The following is a 24,958-nucleotide window of genomic DNA, read 5'->3' as shown; positions in this document are numbered from 1 at the left end:
ATTTATAAAAACATTTACCCGTGTCTATGTTCATGCGTGTGTTACGGTGAGGGAAGCTGTTCATCATGGTCCTGTAAGGCTGCAGACAAGTTGCTCTCTCTCTTCACTTTGACAGACAGCTGAGGAGGACTTGCTTGTCTGCACGTGCCTATCACATCCATCTGTGACAGCAGTACTGGGAGATGCTCAGTATCCCTGAATGCTTGATTCATGAGGCAGCATTCCTGGGAAATCTGGCTAAAGACAGAAGCTGTCACACACCATCCTGTAATGATAAAGCCTTGTCAATCTACTGTATGTTGTCTTTTCCCCCGTAAATTATGCGTTTCTGCTGAAATAATTTCCAACCTTTTCTAGCACTATGAAACCTTTATTTCTCTAATTATGTCTTACCTACATATGTTCTGTGCTTTCTATCACAAGCTTGTTTGTGATTTTGAAAGACTCGACAACTTGGTGCAGCCATACAGACATTTTTTAATTTTACACACAGAGTAGAGGTACTTCTGATCACTTCAGTTAGATAAATATTCCCTGATTTCAAAACTTTGGCTGAAGGGGTGCTTGTAATTCCAGTCTCCAGTGTGGCAGCAGAGGGCAGATCCAATCTCAAGATGAAGATTAAAACAGCAGGAGACAAAAGTTCAAACTTGATGATATTAGCCTCTGCAGCAAGAGACATTTGATAACGCACAAGCTGGTGTGCAATTCAGGTCTATGTGAACCAGGAGGAGGTTGTGAAACATTGCGTTCAAGTCGCAGCAGATGAATCGCTCATTATTTAGATGCAATCATTCAACTTCATTGTTCATACTTGGTCATTGGGACTAGAGTAAGTGTTTTTTTGTCACTGTGGAGAAAACATGACATACATTCATCTGCTTACTGGGCAGCTGGCAGCCACTGTCTTTACTGTCATCTTCAAAACATACTATGATCTCTTTCTCTCAGTGCCGGTCTTTCTCAGTTGCTACAACTTACACATTCCCACAGGGGAAATAATTAGCCGGCTCTACTGGTGTCTGAGCCAGCAACTATACTAACGAGCCATATTTAGTCAGAGAAGTTTTACCTCTATTCCGTGGAGTGCTGTAAATTAAGAATAGTTGCTGATTGTGCTTCTCTTTTGAAGTCCTTGTGATTTAATGTCTCTGGAGAGTGCTGTTTGGATGAAAACTGAAGTTATTTGGGCAGAGATCAAATCTGATCAAAACTAATTCTCAATTCATGATACAAATTCATATCAGTATTTAAAAGAATGTTACTTTAGAAAATAAACTGATCCTCTTGGCTGATAGAAGTCTTCAAGCTCAGATCAGTCACTTGCATCCAGAACCTTGTTCTTTCAGTCATGATCCATATGTTATGGCCATGCAGCCTCTGACCCAGGCTAACTCAAAGACTTTGGAAAACCTGGTGGAAAGGTGGAATATTTAAAACATAAATGTTAGGAAGGACACAAATTACTAATGTTACAAGTCAATAGAGCCTGTTCTTAAATTACTCTTTAAAAGAAGCAAAAGCTGCATATAAAACTATCTGTCCGGCCAGATTTAGGCAGAAACACAGATAGATAGATAGATAGATAGATAGATAGATAGATAGATAGATAGATAGATAGATAGCATAACTGTTGTACATGTGTTCAAGGTACTTGTGTAACTTTTTTAACGGCAGCCAAATCTTAAACTCTAGTTTTCTATTCTTCTCTGCAGTCAAGCCGACAGTGATCCACACCGACATGTTTGTCAACAGCATCGGCCCAGTCAATGCCATCAATATGGTAAGTGGGAAAGGAATAGTATGCAAATTGGTCACCATCAGATGAAAAGTGTCCCAGAACCTTTATTTGTCATCCATAAAGAAGTCTGTCGCAGGCGCTGTGTTGGCGCAGGTGTAAAGCTTGAGACTGTTGTGTCGGGTGTTCTGCCAGTTCATCTTTAACAAGATCTGGTTCTAAATTATTTTCTTTTGGGTCAAATTAATTGATTTCTGTCCATAGTTTATGATGCTGATGGTGTTTCATTTAACTAAGTGTTAACTTCAAGACCCACCCATACATTGATATGATCAGTTAGAAAATGAGTGTTTGATTTAGCATTTGGGAGTCACAATACAAGCACATTGAATGCATGGTGTGTGTGTGTGTGTGTGTGTGTGTGTGTGTGTGTGTGTGTGTGTGCGTGCGTGCGTGCGTGTGCATGTGTGTGTAAGAAGAGAACAGTCTACTCACATGAAAGGTTGACTGATGGCTTAACATTCACGTGTAATGCATGCTATTGGGAAAGTGCGTTCCCACAATGACATGACAAACGCGGCATGTAATTTTTTCTGAAGAGGAGAGAAGATGGATGGTGTGGGCGTATGCATCTGTAGCGGTCAATTTTGATTTGTTAATTTTGATCTAGGAATCAAAAGGAGGAGGGACTGGCTGAACTGTTGAAGAGAAAGAGGTTGATGTTTGAATACTGAGTATCAGGAATTAAGATTGGATGGCTGTGGGAGTTTGGCAGAGCTTTTCTGCTCTTGTAGGTTTCCAACAGTTTGAACAAAAAAAAACAAAACTATTATCCTTCAAACATTCCCACATGCATGACTGAGTCCTAAAAAAATCTGAGGTTTATTCAGACTTTCTGTCATTACTGTTTTCAGCTGTCTGTCTGTGCTTTGTGAAAGAAAAGAATAATTTTGTCTGGTTAGTATATTCAAGTTTCTGTTAGAATCCTTATATTGACTTTATATTTTTAGAAATCTTTGTTAGAAAGTTAATACTCCAATGTCCTCTTACACACAAATCTCTATTTTTTCACTCCTTTTGTGCTTCCCTCTGAACCTCTGGGCTCATCTAGTCTTTTTTTCGTTTGTTTCTTTTTACTTACTCCAGCACTCCTGCTGTCTGAATGTGGATGGCCTGGAGAAAGTGCACAAATACATAAAATAGCTTGTTGCAAATGTACTTGATAAATGGAGCTTAAACATATTTTTTTGTTTATGTCAGGAATACACCATCGACATATTTTTTGCTCAGACCTGGTACGACAGGAGGTTAAAATTCAACAGCACGATGAAGGTTCTTCGTCTCAACAGCAACATGGTTGGGAAGATCTGGATCCCAGACACTTTCTTTCGGAATTCAAAGAAAGCTGATGCCCACTGGATCACCACACCCAATCGTATGCTCAGGATCTGGAATGATGGAAGAATACTCTACACACTCAGGCAAGGCAACAGTGTTGACATGTTAAGATTGTATAGATTCATCATAGACTAACAATTTATCCCAATAAAGATTGGAAGAGTTGAAAGTGAATAACATTTGAGTTGCAACTAATGTTTCAGAAAACGCCCGTCAGTTTTTCTTATGTTTTCTTTTACTTTTGATTTATAAATCCTAATTGTGCGACAAAAAATACGCAATCAATGAATCATGTTAGGAAAGAGTGTCATTTTGTTTCTTGATCATTTCAAAATCAATCCTACACAAGGACTTTACTATTGTCTGCTTGTGACGTAGTTTGTTGTAAATCAGGCGACACCAGGGGCTAAAATTACTTCTCAGACGGCAGAGGCCTGTTGTTCAAACAGTTCTGCAAGTTTAGTTGCCAACTTTGAGTCCTTAGTCCATGTAAACCAACAATGATGCTGAAGCCTATTAAAGTCCAGAATAGCTCTGTGCTCATATGAATTAGAGATTGTTCTAGTTATTATCTGCTCAGCAGGACTCCTGTCAGTTTTTCTTAATAAACTTGTCACACATAGCAGCCTCAATTATTTTCCTGTGAATGTATTGCTATGGCTGCATTCACATTGTCCACTCATTAATGAATTATGTAATCACAACAAGTTTAGATTTATGGTGCATTGTGCGAATGGAGCAGTGGAGTTTGTAATCCATCGAAAACATAAAATACATTCAGAAAACTTAAAGTTAAGAGAGCAAATGCTAAAGACACACTTTGTACCTTTGTATTTCAAGTAAATGAATAAGTTGAAATGGAAATACACATATATATGCATATATTGCCAGCACAATTGTGAAAAAACTAATACATTTAAAAGAAAAATAATCTTAATTGTTATAACAATGAATCATTACTAGACAATTTGGGTGCAATTCTCCAGATAAAAACAATGTCTCACTCAAAAAAGGCAAATTAATTACTTATTTGAGAAATGAGAAAATTTTACACTTGATTCCACTATTTACAAGTTACGGTAGCAGAGATGTAATTCTCCAAATCTCCACATCTGTGAGAAAATAATTCAGATCAATTCAGTTGTAGTTAGTTTATTTATATTCTATCAATACACATAAAATATTGTTTCAAAACAAAACAAGCCTTCCAAAATGATAAACATTTATGATCACATTCATTCCAATTTGATCACTTTTTCAAAGCAGTGCAATCATGTTCAGTATGTTTCATTGATTAAAGGCTTTCAAAGGAAATTGAGTCAATTTACAAAAATCACTTTTCCTGCAAGAATAGCTATTGCGATATTGGATAGTTGATTATTAGTAATTGATTTTACAGTAATTCCTCATAGTGAGCATACATATAGCTTTAGTGGAGAAGAGAACTGTCCTTTTTAAAAGAAAAAACCTGCAACAGAACCTGGTTCAGTGTGAGTTACCATCTGCAGTGCCATCTGCTAAACAAAACTTAAAAAGTTAATGGCAGCAGTGGCTCTTTTGGTGACTTCATCCAGGAGAGGAACACATCTAATTACATCAGGTCTGAGCCAGATCTATGCTATGAAAAACAGAGTACATAACAGAGTTAGTCACAGCCATACCCTCAATTGTTGTGTCTTGGAGAGAGACTGCTAAACAACGAGAGACGGAGCCAAGTGTATCATCCACAAAACAATAACATAAAGTTATTGGCAACAGTAACCCTGCCAATGCCGCCCTCCAGGAAGGTATCACCGCTGAACAAAACGCCAGGCCAGCGGTAACTTATCTGAAGAGAGCAAAGTGAGCAGCTGAATATAGCCGTGCTGTTAAAACCTTACGTGGTGCTTCTGTTTGGTTATTTGTGTCACACATTGTGTTTCAGATCTCTAAATAATCAACTTTAGATATCAGAGGAAAATAACTTGAGTCAACACTGAGAAAAAACTATTCAAACCAGCCTACCGCTATGGCAAGATTGTCATGGACGGTGTGGTTGGTGGTGGTGAGAATGAACGCTGACCCAGATGATGATGATGATGATTTAATAAAGAGAGCTCCAACACAGGCGGCACGGCGGAGAGTTAGCACACAGCTAATTACTGTTAGCAACTGAAAAACTGAGGACTGAAAAAGAGAGCTAAACGAACACAGGACTTTACAGTACGACTGTGATGGCAGGCAGACAGACGACAGACAACAAATGACAAACGACGAGGATCCGACAAGAGACAAAGACAACAGTTGGGACTAAATACGCAGGAACGAGACACACCTGGGGAACAATCAACGGGGAAGACGCAGAAACAACAGAGACTCAGGACAGAAACTGAACACAGAAAAACCTTAATATAAACACAGAAACACGGATCATGACAAAAATATAATTTACTCCCTTTTTAAATTGTTTATAATAATTTAATATAATAATTATTTATTAATTAATTTTTGTTATCAGTATAAGACTATTATGCTTCAGAGTAAAAATAAAAAAATGAATCTGTGTCATACATTCATAAAGTGACAGATAGTACCTTGTTATATTGTCACTTTTGCAGACACTTGCACAATAATGCATTACCTGTGATAAAAGAGAGAAAGCAAAGTCTTCTGGACTCAATCAAGCTATGATGGATGTCCTCCTGAGCAGAACACTAGTCCTCCACCTCATTAATTTGTTAGGGAACTCAGAACTTAAGCACTGGTTAATTAGGATGGCTGCTGTGATTCCAAGCACAATGATACATGACAATAGCAAATGCATGGATGGGTGAAGCAATTTAAGGTCATTCTCCCATTAAGCAGAAGTTTAATGACTTTGCTGTTAAACTTCCTCAAGGATGAAAGAAAAGAGAAAAATGTTTTCTGTCTAATTTAATTTAGCAAAATCCTACTTTCTAATTTGTAGCATCATTAGGAAAAAGGGTATTTTGTTGTTAGTTAAATTAATTGACTATGTGTTTATTAAGTATTTAAACATTAAGTTCAGTCTTTCTAGTATATTTTTAGGCATGGTGAATGCAGATGTTTTGTTTCTGCAGGTTAACCATTGATGCTGAGTGCCAGCTTAAGTTAAATAACTTCCCAATGGATGAGCACTCCTGTCCCCTGGAGTTTTCAAGCTGTAAGTTTACTAATGCACTACTACTTTACAGCTTCCTTTTCTTTCCTGTTTTATTATGTGCATAGTGATAGACTGTAGGGAAATATTTCCGTGCAAATTGGCACAATATGTGTTCAAATTCTTAAAATGGTCAGAATAATTTTTTTTTCTTGTCATCCACCAACATCGCTGTTGATTGGCTTTTATGCACTTTTGAATATTTTCTGAGACTTTTTTTAACCTTGGAATCTTGGCAAAAAGTAACAGGAACTCAAAATACTTAGCATCCCATTGTATTCAGGGCACTAATGAGAGTGCTAAACCTTTACCGTGAGATACTATGGGATGTTCTCCAGGAAGAGTGCTGCTTGAATGTCTCTAGAGCAGAAGAAAGCGAAGCTGGAGAGGTTAGCAAGGCTAAAACTGCAGCATGTGAATTCATTTAAATTGAATGAGAGCTATGGATTTTTTCCACTGCTTTGAAAGTTGTTTGACATCCACCACAGAAGCTCAGTCTCAGATGTTGCAAGCAGAGAAACGTGCAGCTATTTATCACAGGGAAAATTTCCGCATCACATGTCAAAAAGCAGCAAAGCTTAGTCATTACATGCTTTTTTGCAATGATTAAGACTAGTCAAATGTTATCAGGCTATCTGGCAGAAATTTTGTTTCAAATGAGAAGAAAATACCTTTCAGTATATTTACCTGTAGTGGACTGAAATAAAGTTAAACTACTGTCATTGAGAACTTTGCATCCTCCTTGTTTCAACTTCCCAGAAGGAGACTGAATGTATAATATCTCCCTGATGCATTAGAAGCAAAACAGCAGACTGCTTCCTTGGTCTGCGATGATGTGTTACTTTGAAGACCAACATTATTGGATGTCTGAGAGCACTTAGGCTTGCTCTAAAGGAGTTCACCTGCATAATTCAAACCACAGCTCATCTCTAGACTTTGACCGTCTGCAGAGATGTTACACCACTGCGCTGGAGAACATTGAGAAAAGCCAATGCCTTCTTTGGTCAGTTTGTTTTTCCAAACCGCACAGAAATTCGATACTCACATGACTTGATTATGATAATCCAATTGCTCAGTTAAGTGAATCTGTTTTAGACAAGTAAGATTAGTATTTTCATTAGAGTGTCTGCAGAGTGTGCAGTGTAGAATGAAATTACTGAAAGCCCACTCACCCATGGCCTGAGATCAATGACGCAATTTCTACTTCTAAATCAGCTCAGTATTTTTAAGGAAAATACACTTTTTCCTCAGAGGTGGAGCAAATATCTTCTCAACATGAAGTACATCCCTCAGTTAGACAACCATTGCCTCAGGTTGATATGAGTAAAATTAAACTAATCAAACTCTGAATAGTGATGCCATTTTTTTTTCTAATCTGGAAAAAGTCATCAGATAAACTGTTGGTAGTTAGCTTTGGAAAAACAATGCTCTGTTATAAGTTTAAAAAGCTCCCTGACTGTGCAAATGTCCTGTCCTCTTCAGATGGCTACCCCAAGGAGGAAATTATGTACAGGTGGAAAAGGAGCTCCGTGGAGGTTGGGGACATTCGCTCATGGAGGCTTTACCAATTCTCCTTCGTTGGCCTGAGAAACACCACTGAAACCGTCAGGACAGTTTCAGGTATATAACCCAACTCTCAATAAAAGAGTATCTGCATACTTTATTACAAAAGAACAAGATGGATCCATGTGCTCTTTTGTAGCATCAGATTCATCAAAAGTGTTCATACCCCCTTGGCAGCAGGGGGTCAATGCTCTCCCAGCTCTGCCTGTCAGTTAAGGTAGCAATAGGTTTACAGTTGTGCCTGAAAAAGAGACATTTTTGCCACTTTTAGGTCCAACTGTCTTGTTTTTCCTGCAAGCATTTCTTTCTATAGTCAGTTGACCTTATTCCATTGTCTGTTTAAACAGTAGAATGGATGCAGCTATGAATTAAAATAAAATAAATAATAAAAACATAGTGTGGAGGGGAGTCACTGTGTAACTGGAGTGGGTTTTGTAATCAATGGCTGAAGTAGGGACAATATCATAGGATGCGATGGATGTAGGCTGACTTCCCTAGACACAGAATGGAAAAAAACTAGGCTGGCATGATTATTGCAATATGTTGATATTTACCAACTTGAGATGTTGCAAAGTAATGTACTGGATAATGATTTTGCAGCCTTCACTGATTTTTGTGGTGTGCTCATTTTTAAAAAGATTATTAACAGGGTGCAGTGTTCTGCTTTTATTAGCAATTACATTTTACTTAAAAAGAAAGTTTATGTAGTTTGAAGTCTGACGCTTCAAACTCCATAAACTTCCTGCAGAGTCGAGTTTCTCCGTCCCTCCCTGAGATGAATGACACAAACAAGTAGATGCTTTAACGGGGTTTGATTGTTGGGAATCTTTGCAAAACCTTTTTTTAATAACATTGTTACATTTTTAAAACTGTTTTCATTGTAATCAGTATTTAAAAATTCAGTGCAGGTTTTTGTGCTGTTTTAATTTAGTGTGAAAAAGTTAGGTCTGGCACAATAACAAATTTTTCTGGATGATAAAATGTCCCAAAAATTATTGTGATTAATATTATTTTAAGAACATTTTCCAGTCATATGAGATTCGTATATAATACTGCAAGTTTGCCCTCTCACAGACTAATGAACTTTAATTTGTACAGAACACTTCCCTCTGGAACTGGAAGACATCTTAAATGTCTCACATAAAACACAACTAAAAACCACACACAAGTGAAAAACCATCATAAGAATTGAAATTATTGAGCTCATTTTTACTTTATCATGCCATTTATTGATTTATTGCTTACTGCAACAGAAATGCATCAAAAAGTTTTTTTTTTTTTTTAAATCCACAGTATCCTTTTTTCTAAATCTAATTGACCATTATAAATATTTTAGCTTTTTGATTGATGATCCCATAGATTACATAGACAAAGTGAAAAAACCCATTTGTTTAGGACTTAACTAATGTCTTCATCATTGAACCACAATTTCTTTGAGTGCTTAAAATGTCTAAAGTGCATCCCGGCAACGGGGATTAGACATGGCAACTAATGTTTGAAAACTAAGACAGATAAACAGGCTGACTGTATTGCTAGGTGGTGTCATTGCCTGGAAATGCACTACATTTTAAAAACAGCTCCCCCTGTACCACTAAATGGTACAACAGAAACTAAAAAACACAAATCACTGTCATTACAGTGTTACCTTAAGGCACACAGGCAAAAAAATAATAATAAAAATGCCACTGTGAATTTCATCTGGCTTCACATGTGCTGTGTAAGTGGTTTACAATGACAATGTCCTGCACTTTGTCTGTTTCACTGTTCTCTAGCATGTTTCATGTGGGATCATTCAAGGGGAATCTACAAGTGATAAGCGTGTGTTGAGAAACTGCAGTCCTCAGTTTCTCTCCTTTTGATCTGGTTTGTTATTTTCACAAACTGCCATCTGCTCTCTTGTTGGAGCAGAGAACCTTGACTGTGGCTGAGAGACCTCTTGTCTCATTTTCTAGTCAGTTTGGGAACTGACCTGCTTCAAGATTTGTGAACACAACATCTGTCTCAAACAGCAGTCAGTTGGGACATTATAATTACTGTGTCATCAAAGATAACCAACATGCAGTGGACTGCAACTTCAGGAACTGGATTGTTATTTAAAATGTGACAAACATAATGAATGATTATGATTTGTGTTTTTTATATTATTTATTTAAATTGCTAGTACTAATGATGACATTATTACTTTTTAAATATCTTTGCTGTACACACATATTTCATTTCAGAATTATATTTTTTAATAGCCACTCTAGATTTGTCTTGTCTTTTGGCAAAATATCACTAAAAATATGTATTTATTTATTTACCATATTTAATAAAAACCCCAGTTAAATAATTCTGACAGAACAACAGTATTTTTAGGCAATAGGAATTGATTTGGAGAAATAATTTAAGGCTTGCTATTTATAGTGGTTTCTTTGGTTTTCTGTAAATTTTTGGTCAAATCTGATTTTGTCCTCCTAAATTAAATTAAGCTGCTCTAATGTTGGAATTCATAATTACAAGCTTGGCGAACAAATATATTCTTTAAAAAAGCACCAAAATCCTTTTGTCTCCACTTGTATTCAATTTTAACAACAAAACCTCTCCTACTCGTATATCTACAATATAAGAATTTGGAGTATAATAGATGTGCAAAAAAGAATAGAATGTTGAGAAAGGATAGTAAAAAATGACTTGCAGGAATGTGGCATCTGTTAATTTTGTTAAAAAGGATGGATGTTTGTTTTTGTTACTTTTTCAGACTCAAAAACCAACTCCACCTTTTAGAAACCAATTCTTTTATCTACCAAAGATGCCTAGTTGTGTGAAACCATCATTATGCAGCTGGAGAATCTTGTCTGGGCTCTACAATTACCCCTGAGGATGCACAGATGAAACAAAGGCGTGATTTATCATATTGCTAGGATAATCCTTTAAGCTCCTGCCATGTGCATTTATATAAATGCGTTATAAGCATGGGTGTGTTTTTGACTTTTCATGCAGAGCAGATAGGCAAAGTGCCTCCAGATTTCCCCCATCAAGGAATCATGTGAAGACTGAGAAGCTCCTTAATCGCAAGAAGGCCACTGACGTGTCCCTGGGCTTTCTGCTCTCAAACTGAATCATACAGGCGGCCGCACACAGACAACAGGGCTGCGTGGCATGGCTTTTGAAAGGTCACTCTAAGAATAGCTTCCGATAAGTAAACGAGCCTCATATCCAATGAAAAGCACATGTTGAAATGTGCAGGCAAGCAAATGGACATTAAAACGTGCAATAATTCATGGATGAGGGCACAGACCAAAGCACTCTTGCTGTTGAAAATACTCACAGACATAATCGTACAACTTATTGATGCACATGAGGTACATCTGCTCTCTGTTAAAAGGACAGGAAAAGCAGCAAATCTACTTGCTGATGTCTAAGCCCTTCTGTGTTTCCTTATCAGGCCATCATTTCAAAAGGAAATGAGAGAAACTCATTCTCCTCCTGCCCATCTTCATGATGCTCTACTTTCTCATTTTTACAATAAATGTGGAAGATGCCCATTCACAGCACTTTTGGAGGTGATGTAAATGCATCATTCAGGAGAACCGTCCAAATCCTTTCATGATCAAACCAAACGCTGCAAAAGTTGGTCATCCTGGTGCAGTTATTTTTTAAGTCACTTCCATTCATCTAAAACTAGCTTCTTGCATGTTTTAATGTAAATATAATCTTTTTGATAAAGTGGTCACCAATTATAGTAGATTTAAAGCGTTGGCAACGCAAAATGAACATTTTGTCTTTCTGGCAAAACTACTAGTAAGACAAAATTATCAAATGTTTTTCTGGCAAAGTATATTTGGCAAAGCAAAATGAAAAGAATAAAAAAAATGTATGAAGGAAAGTCAAATGGAAAAAATGAGACATTTTTGTCTTAACATTACTGTGAGAAGGATATTTTTAAATGCTTCAGTAACTGTATGATAATAGCTATGCTATAACACAAGTTCAATCCCAGGAAAATTAATGGGAGAATGTGATTACATTTCTCAAAGTAAATGATGCCATTGAGACAGGAGCATTTATCGCTGTTTGCCTGCTTTAATCATGAAAAGATGAAGCGAGAGAAAAAGCAATAAACTGAAATGACAATGGCCTTTTATTGTTACTGAGACGTCGAATCCCTTATCAAATAACCAGTACAAACTCCAGCACAGTCTGAAATCATTTCAGCACAAAACCCTCAGAGCAATTCAGAAAAATTTACAAAGGAGAATATTTGATCAAACAACTTGTAGAAATAAACGTAATTAGACTATGTTTACAATATGAATGATGGCTGCACTTTTTACATTTCTGTCATGTTTATGACGACGAGTTACATCAGTGCTTCTTGATTATTTATCCACAACAGACAGCAAGTCTGTTTCTGCCTTGTCTTGTCAAAGTGAAGTTAATATCTGCCTTCTTAATTGATTCTGCTAATGAATGCTTATGTAATTGAGCAACTTACAATACATCTGCACAGTATTACTTTTTCTTTTCTCTTTCCTTTTCCTAAATGATACACAGTGGATTCCTCAAATTATTCATGGTGATTTCTTGAATATGAAAATAGTAATTTTGCTACATTAAAAGAAGGTCTGATACAGTGGACTGTATTATAGAGGTGTAGCTTTCTAAAGGCTACGAGGCACAGAAACAATCCATTAGCATGGTGTGTTGCTGTAATGCATATTTTTCTGATGTCTCAATGCCTTTATTCTCTCTTTCCATCTCTCTGAATTCTCCTTTTGCCTCTGGGTGATTTGTGATGGACAGGAGTGGTCTGAAAACAATCTGACTCAGCACAAATCTCCCCTTTGTAACATAAAATACCAATTTATACTCTTCCCCGTCTCTTTTTTAGTACACATGCATTCCCAAAAAATCCCGGTACACTTACAGGATTCATATTCTTATGTCCTTTTTTTATCCCAAACTAGTAAATATACAAAGGGTTTTGCTCTGTGAAACCACCCCTCCCATTCTCCTCCTGCTCACTCTCACAAGGAGAGGATTTTATTTTCAGCCTGGTATATTCCTGTCCTACTTTTTACACTCCCTCCCCCATCCACAGCTTCTCTATCTCTCTTTGTTTTGCTCTCTTTTTCCTGTCCTTTTTTGCTACAGCCTAATAAGCCAGTAATTAACACCTGAAACCAGGGAAGACGTCCTAGATGAAGAGAGTGCTTTGGATAAACAAAGCACTTGTTTTCCATCTCATCAGCCACTCTCTGCATATAAAGTAGGACTTTTGTGCGCAAAATACAAGGAATTTATTTTGAGAAATGCTACAAGTTTGACGTTGGAAACAACAAACTCAGTAGAATATGGTTTGTCAGATGTAACCAAAAATTCTTCAAGTGCCTTTGATGACAATATATCTTGGTTCAGCACAAATGATGTTGCAACATATACATTGAAGTGATAACTAGGACAACTGAATGCATGAAAAACAACATAAAAGTCATACAATCTGCATCATTGGGAAAAAACGAGAATGTATAAAGTAGTGACACTGCCATAGGTATCGTTTTCTACTGAAATGCTGCAAGGCAAAAAAGGAAATCATGTAAATGGACAGGAGGTTAATGAATTAAAGAATTCAAAAATATATGGAAAAAAATCTTTCTGCATCAACTGCAGAAAGGTCAGCTCTGGGTGCTGAGAGTTGGCCTCAGATTTCATCACCCTGAAGGTACAAGACATAAGGTGGTTACACATACTGCACGTCTGTCTTTACTGATGTAATGTCTTACATTTTATGTCATGTTTTTAAGTTTCATAGGCCTTTTATTCTTTTCCTGGCACTGACTTTCTAAATGTAAAGTCCACTCTTCACATTACGTTAAGTTGTTTTGAGCATCGAGCTTCTGCTCTGTTTTAGTTCAGTTTTGGTTACTGAAATTATTTCTATTTGCTTAAAGTAATACTTTTTTTTAGGACTTTCTTGAAATTCAGACGTTTTCGTGCATGTCCTAGTATCAAGTAGAAAAGTCATACTAATTGCATAACTTGTGTAAAATGTTTTTGGTCTAGGGGCTCCAAATTAGCAATAATTTATCTGTGCATATATTTATTAGAGGTGCTAATGGTGATGCCCACTGAGCGATGAAGTGAATGGTGAGACCATAGCAGACAGAGAACATTTCGCAATGCAATGTGCTCACAAATGATCCTTTTTACTAACTAGTTGGGGTTGATTTATTAACTGGTAACAACTTTTTTCCCACGGCTTTTTTTTGTGTTTATTTATGATTTAAAATTCATGCATCCATTTCAAAACTTCTACATTGGCAGATGTAAGTCCTGTCAGTGTCCCCCTCCCGCCAAACAGTGAGGATTTTAATCCTGTCACCTGACCAAAGGATTAGAACAGAATAAAAATGAGACATTGTAGAAAACATTAGTTTAATAAGACCAAACGTTTATGTAATGGGTGTGAATCACACGTCTACTTGTGTGTGAATAAAAAAATTGGAAACTGGAACAAAAATAAACTAAGACTGAGAAGTGTTTTTCTTAATATTATTTTGCCTTGAAATCTGGGGGGCAGAAATTAATTTGAGTGCTTAATGTAGGCATAAATGTAATTATCTCATTTTTTAGACAAAGTATAAGGGGGCAGATGTCTTAGAAATGTGTTAATTGAATAATATTGAGTGATAATAACTACCAACACGCATCCCCTAAGACAAAAAACAAGAAATAGGAAAAATCTTAATATCTTTAATATTGCCTCTATCATTTATTTTTTATATTTAAACAAATCCTTCTTGTGTAACTGACAAAAAAACCTTGGCAGACTCACATTTACATCAGAAAATCTGCTCTAAGCAGTAGCTTGGATAGCTTTTTACTGTCATAAAACCTATTAACAGCCTTGCTCTTCATAATTTCAGCACCGTCATCGGGTATGAAAGCAGGATAATCATCTGTCCCCTTCACGGTAAACACAACACTCACTACTAAGCAGTCAAAGTCTATATACTCATTTTTGCCATTCAATCATGTGGCTGTGTTGCTGCAGTTGCTCACAGTGACAATGCTATTCTTCTTTTTTTCCTGTGACTTTATCTTGCTCACCACTGTGCGGTAGGAATAGCTGCCAGCAGCCCTGTGGAGGGACAATACAAAGCTTCAGTGACTGGTTAATCGCTCACATGAAGCCTGTGGCCATGTCGCAAAAAGTGGTGACTTGCATTCTGTGTATGCATTGTTGATCCTGGCAACCAGTCATTAGCAAATCTCCCTTTATTTGTAACCAACACAAATATGTATGCATGCACACACATATACGTGCAATAACAGGCACCGTCACCTCTCATATACACGACTCCGGACAGGAGAGGAGCTCAATGAGACAGCCTGTCAGCTGCTCTGCAATGTGTCTTGCTTGTCTCCCTTCAATGGATGCCCAGCATGTGCCTCAGGTCTCGCCTGCCCATGCATATCCACAGCAGTTTCTAGACTTGCTGCCAGCCCAATGATTCTTTAGTCTGAGAGGTATTTTTGCCCCCTGTCAACTCTCCTAAGATTACATTTTCCCTCTGCATTTTCACATTCAAACAAATAAAAATGTACATACAGTCACATTCAATAAATTACACTATGCAATCCAGTAAGGCTCGTTTGCCAGATTAAAAGTACCTTGTCAAAATACCATATTTTCTGGACTATAGAGAGCACCTTCCTATAAGCCGCACCCACAAAATAAAAAAAAAATAAAAAACTGGAAACGTACATATATAAGCCGTCGGTATCTCCGCCGCTCTCGGTTCTCACAAGGACGCAGCCCTCCGTCTCCAATGCCGAACCATGGACTCGTTCACGCCGAGCTTACGTGCAGTGGCTCTATTTCCCTCCTGCACTACCAGATAAATAGCCTTCAACTTAAAAGTGGCATGTGCTTGTTCTAAATGAAAATGAGCACTTTCTTTGATTTCCAATTTTGTCTTCCAATGATTCACTTCCTGCTAAAGAGCCCCCTGGTGGTTGAAGAAAAATCCACAGAAAAGCAACACTGGGCTATAAGCCGCATGGTTCAAAGAGTGGGAAAAAAGTAGCAGCTTCTAGTCAGAAAAATACGGTAATAACCTTTAAGCAAGTCTTTTGAAAATATTGAAATGTTTTGTAAAAGTTAAACATTTCTTGCCTGTCGTCGCAGGAAGTGAAACTCATATATAAGTTAGAATCATCAGAGTGATATTTATCAAGCCTTTTCTTGTAATTTTGATAATTATGGCTTACAGATGATGAAAGCTCCAAATGCACTGTCTCAGAAAATTAGAATATTGTGAAAGCTTAATCAGCTAATTAACTCAAAACACCTGTAAAGGTTTTCTGAGCCTTTAAACAGCTTCTCATTCCGGGTCAGTAGGCTGCACAATCATGGAGAAGACTGCTGACTTGACAGATGTCCAGAAGACAGTCAATGACAGCCTTCACAAGGAGGGTAAGCTACAAAAGGTCATTGCTGAAGGAGCTGGTTGTTCATAGAGTTTTGAATCCAAGCATATTAGCAGAAAATTGAGTGGAAGGAAGGAGTATGGTAGGAAAAGTTGCACCAGCAACTGTGAGAACTGCTGCCTTGAGGAGATTGTCAAACAAATTCCAGACATGGACTAGACTAGACGGCCAGTACTGAACCACAGAGAACATCAGATGTCTCACCTGGGCTCAGGAGAAAATGAACTGAACTAGAATTTTGACAACTTGGTTCAGAACTTTTCAAAAACTATAATTCTTATGAAATATATTGCTGTGGCATTGAGTATTGAGTGCTTTTCTTAGTATCACTTAGAAGTTGGAAATTTTATCTAAACATGCTATCTAAATACACCAAAGCACATTCAGTGGCTGAATTTAATCCATTTCATGATGGGTCAGGTCTGTTTTGGCAGCAAAAGGTGACTAACACACTATGAGGCAAGTAGTTACAATGTTTTGGCTGATTGGTGTTAAAATAATTGTATTTTTCTTTGTCCTTCCTTTTTGTCTCTGTTTTTTTAGTCTATTGTCTTTACCCAAATTCAACAGAGAAGCAACACTGTTTTCTGATTAATGATCATGTCTGCTAAGCTTTTATTGCTTTCTGTAGATTACATCAACTCACAGCAAATTACTTTGACAGAGAGAATTTGTCATCTTAATAAAAAAAATTACTCCAGAGCATGCTGTTTTACAAAGAATGATTGGAGTTTTTGTCTGAATGGCTGTTCTTCACTCAGCATTTTAATTCACAACTTCCAAAGGAAAAGTGTGGAAACTACATCGTAATTTAATGACAGAAGAAGATTGTTTCCCTTCCTGGAGATTTGTGGTTTGTTACTAAACAAAATAGATCAGAATTTACTTTGAATGATTTGCCCTTCTGGGTTTATGAGAATGGCAGTCAGATGGTAACATCATTTATGAATTCTCTATTTTTATTGTATGATGGAATAAATGGCTGCACAGTTATGCCTTGAGCATTCAAACAAAAACAAACAAGAAAAGCAAACTTCAAGACAAAACATAAAATAATGAAGTTGAATTTAAGGAGTTTATGATTGTCTTTGTTTATAGCTATTATTTTATTTTGGGCTTCAACCTTTTTGTCTTGTTTATCCCGCCTTATAGTTGTTTATGTTCATGCTTCTCCTCTCCTCCTCCCCCTCTGTTTCTCCCACCTGTGATGTAACCAGAGGAGGTGGGAAGGAGATTCAAGGACACACGAGTCAAGACAACAGAAACTTAACAAAATGGGACATCCTTACCTCTGAGCCATCGAACTGTGGTATATTAAACATGACATCCAGTACTGAGGCATCAGCCGTCCTTTATGTTGTTACTGCCTACTGGAGTACTGTGTGACCTTTGACAGATGAGCGTTAACAGTCTTCTTCTTAAGATATAGATTTAAAGTAGCTTTAGAAATGATAATGTCTTGTATGCATCACTGATGATACAAAAGGTGCATATGAAGTAAATAATTATGCAGAAAATTGTGATATTCCTCTTATTTTTTAATCTACTAATTTCTTCATGTTTTTGTCAACTTTTTTGTGATTCTGCTAGATTATATTTGTTGATGCGTTTTATGCAAAGATAGGATTTCATTTAAGGTCTTACTAGATTTGCCCTGATCATGGGTTACCATCAAACATCATTCACATAAATAAAGCTCAGGTGATGATCCAGTCTAAAACATGCAGGGTAATTGGCCACTACACTGCCCTGAGGTGTGTTGTTTGCACTGGTGTGTGTGTTGCACTGGTATGGACTATCCAAAAGGTGAAGGTGCATTCACACTACATGCCATTTCATTCCAGGAAATAAGCAGCATCCCCTGGTGACCCTGAAGTTGTTACGTATAGAAAATGATTAATTAGTCTGAGAGAATGGCAAATGATGTCATATAAAAAGAGGATTCTTCTTCTTCTGTGATTCTTTGATCAGACCTAGTGGAATATTATTCCTCTACCTTTTTACCTTGTGATAAAATGTGTTATATTCACCAACTAACTTGTCTGGATATGTTGCCTCTGAAAACATTACTTAAATTTTAAAATGTTCTGTTTTACACAGGAGCATCTTCCCCTCCTCAGTTCACAAATAACATTTTGTTCATATGTTACAATAAGGCAGGCGAGGATAAAAAAAACATTGCTCGTAGATTCCTAAATTCTTTATTATATACAACTTAAACATTTTAATCCATATTTTGTTTTAAATGTCTACCTTTGATGAGGCTAACTAACATTCATACATGACCCAAATCATGTTTCTGTTTTACATTTTGCTGTGCAAATATCAGATCAATATAAAATAGCTAAAAGCAATTTAATGAGTTTGCTCGGTTAGTAATTGTGTTGGGACTGTTTATCTGGAGCACAAAATAATCTGATCTCCAAATGACTACATTGTAAATTCCCTCCCTTCAAAACAACAAAAACTATGTGCTTCTGGTGAGTTGTAGTGGTAGATGGTCCCATAATGATACAGTTCCCTGAAAGTATGGAGCCAGTTCGTTGAAAAAAAATCCCTTGAAGGTGTCATCTTGACCACAGTGAAACTGAGCCAGAGGAAGTGAAAGGTACAGCAGGAAAGTCTTACACTAACTGACCTCATCCCTGTGGTGGAAAGTCCATTATCATTAAGATTCTGAGGATTTGCGAAGCAGCCATTATGTTGCTGACCAAGCCGAAAAAATGTATTCACCTGCAGTTTCTCAGCTGTCATGGGGTCTTGGTTTCGGAGGCTGGTTAATGATATGTTAATAAACACAAAATAGTGGGCTGCTGGACCCCTGAGAGAAGCCTTCATGTGTCTTCTTTACTCCTACACACCAAGGCAGTGCACTGTAATATCCCATGCACCTGCCTCCATCAGCAGAAAGCACACATGGTGATATGAACAGCAATAAGTCCGGTTGCTGAGGTTATTGCTTGTGGTTTATTTAATGATACTATCAACGCTGAGTGAAAGGGTTGCATGAGGGGAGCATCACCCCACTCCGGTCCTTGTACAGAAAATGTGAATGTACTTTCACATGGTTAAAGAGAAAACAAGTACTGACAGTCTCATCTCCTTCCGTGCCTCTTCTTACACACAAAAAGACAGATGCTGTCTATTTTTTCATACAGTTTGTCCTTTCCCATGAGAAAAATTATAAGCCAGCTGCTCATTCCCCAGCTGCGAACATTTTGTTCACGTTCTTATGGGTGCCTAAATGCACGCACACTCACGGGCACACAGATGCATACCAGAGAAACAGTGTGCTTGTGCCCGAAGGTTACAGACCGTGGAGGGAAGCCAGCGGAGGTTTCTGACACTGTTAATTGTCTGATGTTAATCAATTAGTAGACATTTGAATGAGCTGGAGGCCAGGAGTAAACTGTCATTAAGTTCACAGAAACAGACAGGTTTTCTGGTAAACAGATAAAGGGGACGGTAACTACTGGCAAGCGATGTTGTACTGTCAATCTAGGAAGCAGTGGAATGGAAACTTGTGTGTCTCTTATAGAAAAATATAAAAAAATGTATTTGATTTAATGTGTAGTGACTGTTGCAGTTCACCTGTGGACTTTACAGAGGATTGTTACTGGTATCAGTGTATACCAAACTGGCTCAACGTTTTGCTTCAATGTTTTCAAGTTATTTTAATGACTCACATTAAAATAACACAAAATAGTGGGCTGCTGGACCAGCCTGTCATATTGGGAGAAACTCATACAGGTACATGTTTACTGTGCACGTGCCATTCATGCTTAGCATGCGTTTTCAACACACAAGGCAGTTGATCCTTATTGTCAGGGTCAGGTCTTTCTCGGCCCAGTTAACCTCAATCTTTGCACACCCGGCATCTGCTTGGGTTGGCCAGCCAACGCCTGGACAGCTCATCATCTGCTGGCTGCTGGTGGTCATGTTCTGGCTAACTCCTGGCAGGAGACTAAGGTTTGAGTGTGCATCCGTGCAAGTTCAGCTCCAGTTCACTGAATCACTCGCTTTCAGTTTAGGTCTGAAGTTGCCCCAAGCTAACAAGCAGTAAGGAGTTTTGGTTGCACAACATAATTAACTGAACACTTAACAGTTTGTTAAATCTGTTAGGTGTTTATGTTTTGACAGTCTTTTAATGACCATAACATATCACACAAAATGTTTTTTTAAGAGGCTCTTATTTAACTGAGGACTTGAAATGATTACCTTCCTCATTTCTGTAAATTGATGGCGTACAGGAATATTTTGTTGTTGAACTGTTTATTTTTCTCCCTCTTACATTAGATTGTTTTCAGGGACATTTTTAATGTATGTAATTTTTGTCAGTTTTTCTTTTTTCAAACAGTAACTTTTTGACAAATAAAGTTACTGTTTGTTCAGAATGTCTTCTTCCAGTCATTATCAGCATAACTGTCACATTAATTTGAGGCTTTAATCATTTATTTGAACCATTCTCCTTTTTTGATTTGCTATAGAACAATCAACTTTGATATTTTTTTAAAACTAGAATGGGGTGCAAAAATGTATATTTATTGTGGATTTTTTCTCATTCATACAGGAGCAATGTCATACATACAGGCTCAAACATATAGAAACCTAAAGTCATTGGTTGGTTCCCTGGCACTAACTTGGTTTCATGCATAATTCACACATTCTCAATAATTTTGAGATTGAGACCATTTTAAAATCTCTATGTTCATCTGACTTGTGCATTTCAATACTTACATGTATCATTGGAATAATTGTCCTATTTGCTGTTATTTTGATGTGCAGATAGAATATGGGGGTGGAGCTGTCTTTGTTGTCATCCACTTTATATAATACAATACACTAGTGCCTCTTGTAGTTTAGTAGATCCTTGCCATGATGGTTCTACTCATGTCAATGATGAGTCTATGCTTCTCACTGGAACTACATCCAGAAATTATGATCCATGCCTCAAATGACACCCAGCGTCTTGTATTTTCTTTTCTGCCTCTTTTCCAGGGGACTATGTAGTGCTGACTGTCTTTTTTGACCTGAGCAGGAGGATGGGCTACTTCACCATCCAGACCTACATTCCATGCACACTAATTGTCGTCCTCTCCTGGGTCTCTTTCTGGATCAACAAAGACGCAGTTCCTGCAAGGACTTCATTAGGTATTTAAGAAGCACTAATGCCTAGTGACTACAGTACCTGCAAAAAGCATGCTTGCATGACATGTCATTTTTTTCTGTGCCTATCATGCCATAAAACCTTAAACTCCATTATAATCTTAATTTAATACTTTCGTTTCTGATTAGTTCACCTAACTCCATCACAGACACAATGCAGGTGTAAGTTGCAAGGCCAGCTTGGTTTTAATTACTCCCTGCTGTGAAACACATCAAGAGCCACATGCAGTGTTTAAAACACCACCTTATATTATAGCAGGAAGCTTAAGCCTCCTTATTACTGCAGCTCTCTTTTCCTTGTTGCCTTCTTTTTCATTTCAACATCCTTCCCCTCCTTCTTTTCCCCTGTGAGACGGGGCAGCTGCTTAAAAATCTTGTGTACCCTGAGAAGATGAGCCCATCCTCAGACATATGTTTGCATCCATGCCTTAATGATGCATTAATTATGCAATACAGGCAGGAAGATGTGGAGATGCTACTTCAGCACAATAATAATACAGGTGTCTTCTTCACAGAATGCTAAAAGGGGACACAGGATGAAAAAAAGAGGGCAAAAGTGAGAAATTCAAGGAAATTTGTCAGCTTTTGAGCTTGCCCTTGACATCTTCAGATGCTACTTCGTGATTCACTTGCAAACACATCCCTTAGTCAGCTCTTTCTGTAGCTCCTTAGGGGGTTTTAAGATTTAAGTAGAGAGTTTTTATACAGAAAATTCTAGAATTTAAAGCAGAAACTGTTATCTACTTTGTTCCCATGATTACTTTACATCATTCTAAACTAGTTTTTCTTTCACCTTTCCAACATTGATCAATTGTTGTTATATTAATAAACTAATAATAATACAAATCAAATGTAATTCTGTCTATTAAAAGATGATGTAGGAGGTTCATGCTGCCAGTGAATTTAGGAAGTGGATTATCATTGATGACATTATTCCTAATCCTTCAATGCCTAAAAATATATCAGTTCACACAAAATATCACTGCAGACGAACGTCACTAAGCTCACATTAAATTTATTCTTAAATCAATTTCAACAGATATCAGGCACACAGGGAATAGTTAAAGGAGAGAGGAAGTCTTCTGCTTGCCTGTTGGGGTTGTGAGTTGTAACACTGCTGTCGGGTAATCAGCTGTATCTGTGTACTTACATTTTGCTTGTCATGGGAGAACCTCTATGAATGTCATCAGTATTTACAGGGAAAGTAAAAATGTTTCAAAATAGTTTTACAAGATGGCTGACGTAGGAATGCATTAAAATAGTGAGCAGTGGCAGATGACATGAAAAGAAGAAATGGTAAATTCAAAGGTGTACAGTAAACAGTCAATATGTTATTAAGTTCTTACTTTGTTCATTAAATTGCTTAAAATATAAAATTATTTTCAAACTTATGCTTCATAGGACAACTGGTAACAAATGGCATGAGCTGTCTAACATTGTGATTTCTTGTCTGAATTGGTGCAGCTTTTGTTTTTTCATAACATTACATTACATTACAGAACATTAATTACTGTTGTCTTTATTTTAATTAAAATGTTTACATGAGGCCAATTTCCTTGAAAAACAGGAAAACTTGCTGCTTCAGCTGATAAACAGAGTAAATATAGATGTGTTAATATGAATGTTACATTACATGTCCATTTATTCACTACTTTCTAGTTGTGGTTAGGTATATCCTGATTGTCACTGTCGCATACAGTTTCTGTCACATGTATATTTTCCTACCCTCATGTAAGATTAAATGCAAAGGTTCGCAAAAGTTTAAATACATATAAATGTGACCCTTATGGATAGTGTTGGGGAAAAATATTTGCCCCTTAACAGAAATCCTCTGTTGCTTTTTGACATGCTTGATTTTTATAGCATCAAGTTAAATTTAAAGCCCAACATAAATGAACCAAGTAAATACAAAAAGCTGTTTTCAAATAACAATTTTCTTGGAAGATTGAAGTTTTCCAATCTATAACAAACGATCTTGTCATGAGAGTTTTTGCTAATGTAATAAAAGTGAATGTAAAGATAATGAAAGACATTGGACTCATAGCGTTTTGGAGATTTATAAAAATGCAATTTTTCCTTGCTTTCTTCGCCAGGCATCACCACTGTGCTGACTATGACCACACTGAGTACCATTGCCAGGAAATCTCTTCCAAAAGTGTCTTACGTGACTGCAATGGACCTGTTTGTGTCTGTCTGCTTCATTTTCGTCTTTGCTGCACTCATAGAGTATGGCACACTACACTACTTTGTCAGCAACAGAAAGCCGAGCGCCAAAAAGGATAAGAAGAAGAAAAACCCGGTGAGCCCCTTCTAAAAGCTAACAGAATCTGCAAGTTTCTAAATCATCATTTGAGCTTCCTAATATTGCATTAGAGTTGGTCATTGCTCTTTTTTATTGGTTTGTCAATCCTTTATATAGTAGAGTTGAATAAACTGTGAAGCTTTATGTTGCATAGTTTCCAATGAATGTGTTTTACCCAGAGCTGCTTTCAGTAGGTTAGACATGAAGCTCTAACCTTTTCATAATCCATCACACATCTGTTACAGTTGTTTTTAGACCAGGGTCACATGACGTAAGATTTGGCCTCATCTGAGCTCTAAATCCTTCAAGAGATCATGGGAAGTCCAAATAACGGTTGTGAGCTCTTTCCAAATATTTCACATGTTAATCTTGGTCTCCTCTGCAGTGTTACTGTTCAAAGAATTAATCATTCAAAGCAGCGATTTTGAGGCTTGGGAAAAATAAAGGCAGCATGTTTGTGTAAGTTTACCGATATTTTCTGATGAGAGAGAGAGAGCGAGAGAGGGAGAGAGAGAGAGAGATATGTAAGAACAATAGAACAATTCTATGCATTTTTAATGCATTTTAAAGTTGTGTAAATTGTCCAACATCTTCAGAGATAGGGAAGGAAAAGGGGAGGATGATGCATAATGTGTAGGTCTTACTGACTCACTTATAATTGCCTCTGTAAGTCAGAGTTCTGCGGTTATTTTGAAACATAGACTGTTCTGTTCCTAATATAATTAATGACAACTCAGATCCAGAAGGCTGGAGGAATATGTTGGACACTATTAATCCTACTTTCAAACATAGAGAAATTGAAAAAAGCTAAACTCAGTATTAGAAGGTCAAGCTTTATAAACCGCTGCCAACTTTGGTACATCTACAGTATGAATTTTGTTTATGAAATGCACTAAATCTTTTCAGACTTACTGTTGGTTCTTTTTCTCCGGAGGTGATGACGATGTAAGAAAAATGTGAAATGCACAGGAACAATCCTCCCACTAATGCTTGTGTCTTCATACGGTGTATGTGCTATTCCACAAGACCAAAAATGGACCTTACTTCTGTTTCTTAATACAATATCTTTGTGTATCCCCTTATTTTTCTGGTTACTGTTTTATATCTCTCTGTTTACAAAAATTGTGTGTATATACATTCCTTTGTTTTATTTTGC

The 24,958-nt window shown here is 37.1% G+C and overlaps 1 protein-coding gene across 5 annotated transcripts in view; it reads left to right on the top strand.

Moving 5' to 3' along the window:
• gabrg2 (gamma-aminobutyric acid type A receptor subunit gamma2) overlaps positions 1-24,958 on the top strand; it is a 41,768-nt gene that overhangs the window by 9,935 nt on the left and 6,875 nt on the right. For 4 of the 5 annotated variants that reach the window (XM_007562042.2, XM_007562044.2, XM_007562043.2 and 1 more), the window contains exons 3-8: positions 1,716-1,783; positions 2,999-3,219; positions 6,217-6,299; positions 7,779-7,916; positions 21,333-21,485; positions 23,594-23,799. In XM_007562042.2, the coding sequence (XP_007562104.1) occupies positions 1,716-1,783; positions 2,999-3,219; positions 6,217-6,299; positions 7,779-7,916; positions 21,333-21,485; positions 23,594-23,799 (869 nt within the window). Of the gene's footprint in view, positions 1-1,715; positions 1,784-2,998; positions 3,220-6,216; positions 6,300-7,778; positions 7,917-14,767; positions 14,815-17,551; positions 17,676-21,332; positions 21,486-23,593; positions 23,800-24,958 lie in introns of those variants that run through there. The other variant, XM_016676385.1, reaches the window with a different exon arrangement.

The sequence above is a fragment of the Poecilia formosa genome, unplaced genomic scaffold (assembly GCF_000485575.1).
Source record: "Poecilia formosa unplaced genomic scaffold, Poecilia_formosa-5.1.2 Scaffold133, whole genome shotgun sequence".
Classification (NCBI taxonomy): domain Eukaryota; kingdom Metazoa; phylum Chordata; class Actinopteri; order Cyprinodontiformes; family Poeciliidae; genus Poecilia; species Poecilia formosa.
This window is presented reverse-complemented; position numbering and strand designations above follow the sequence as displayed.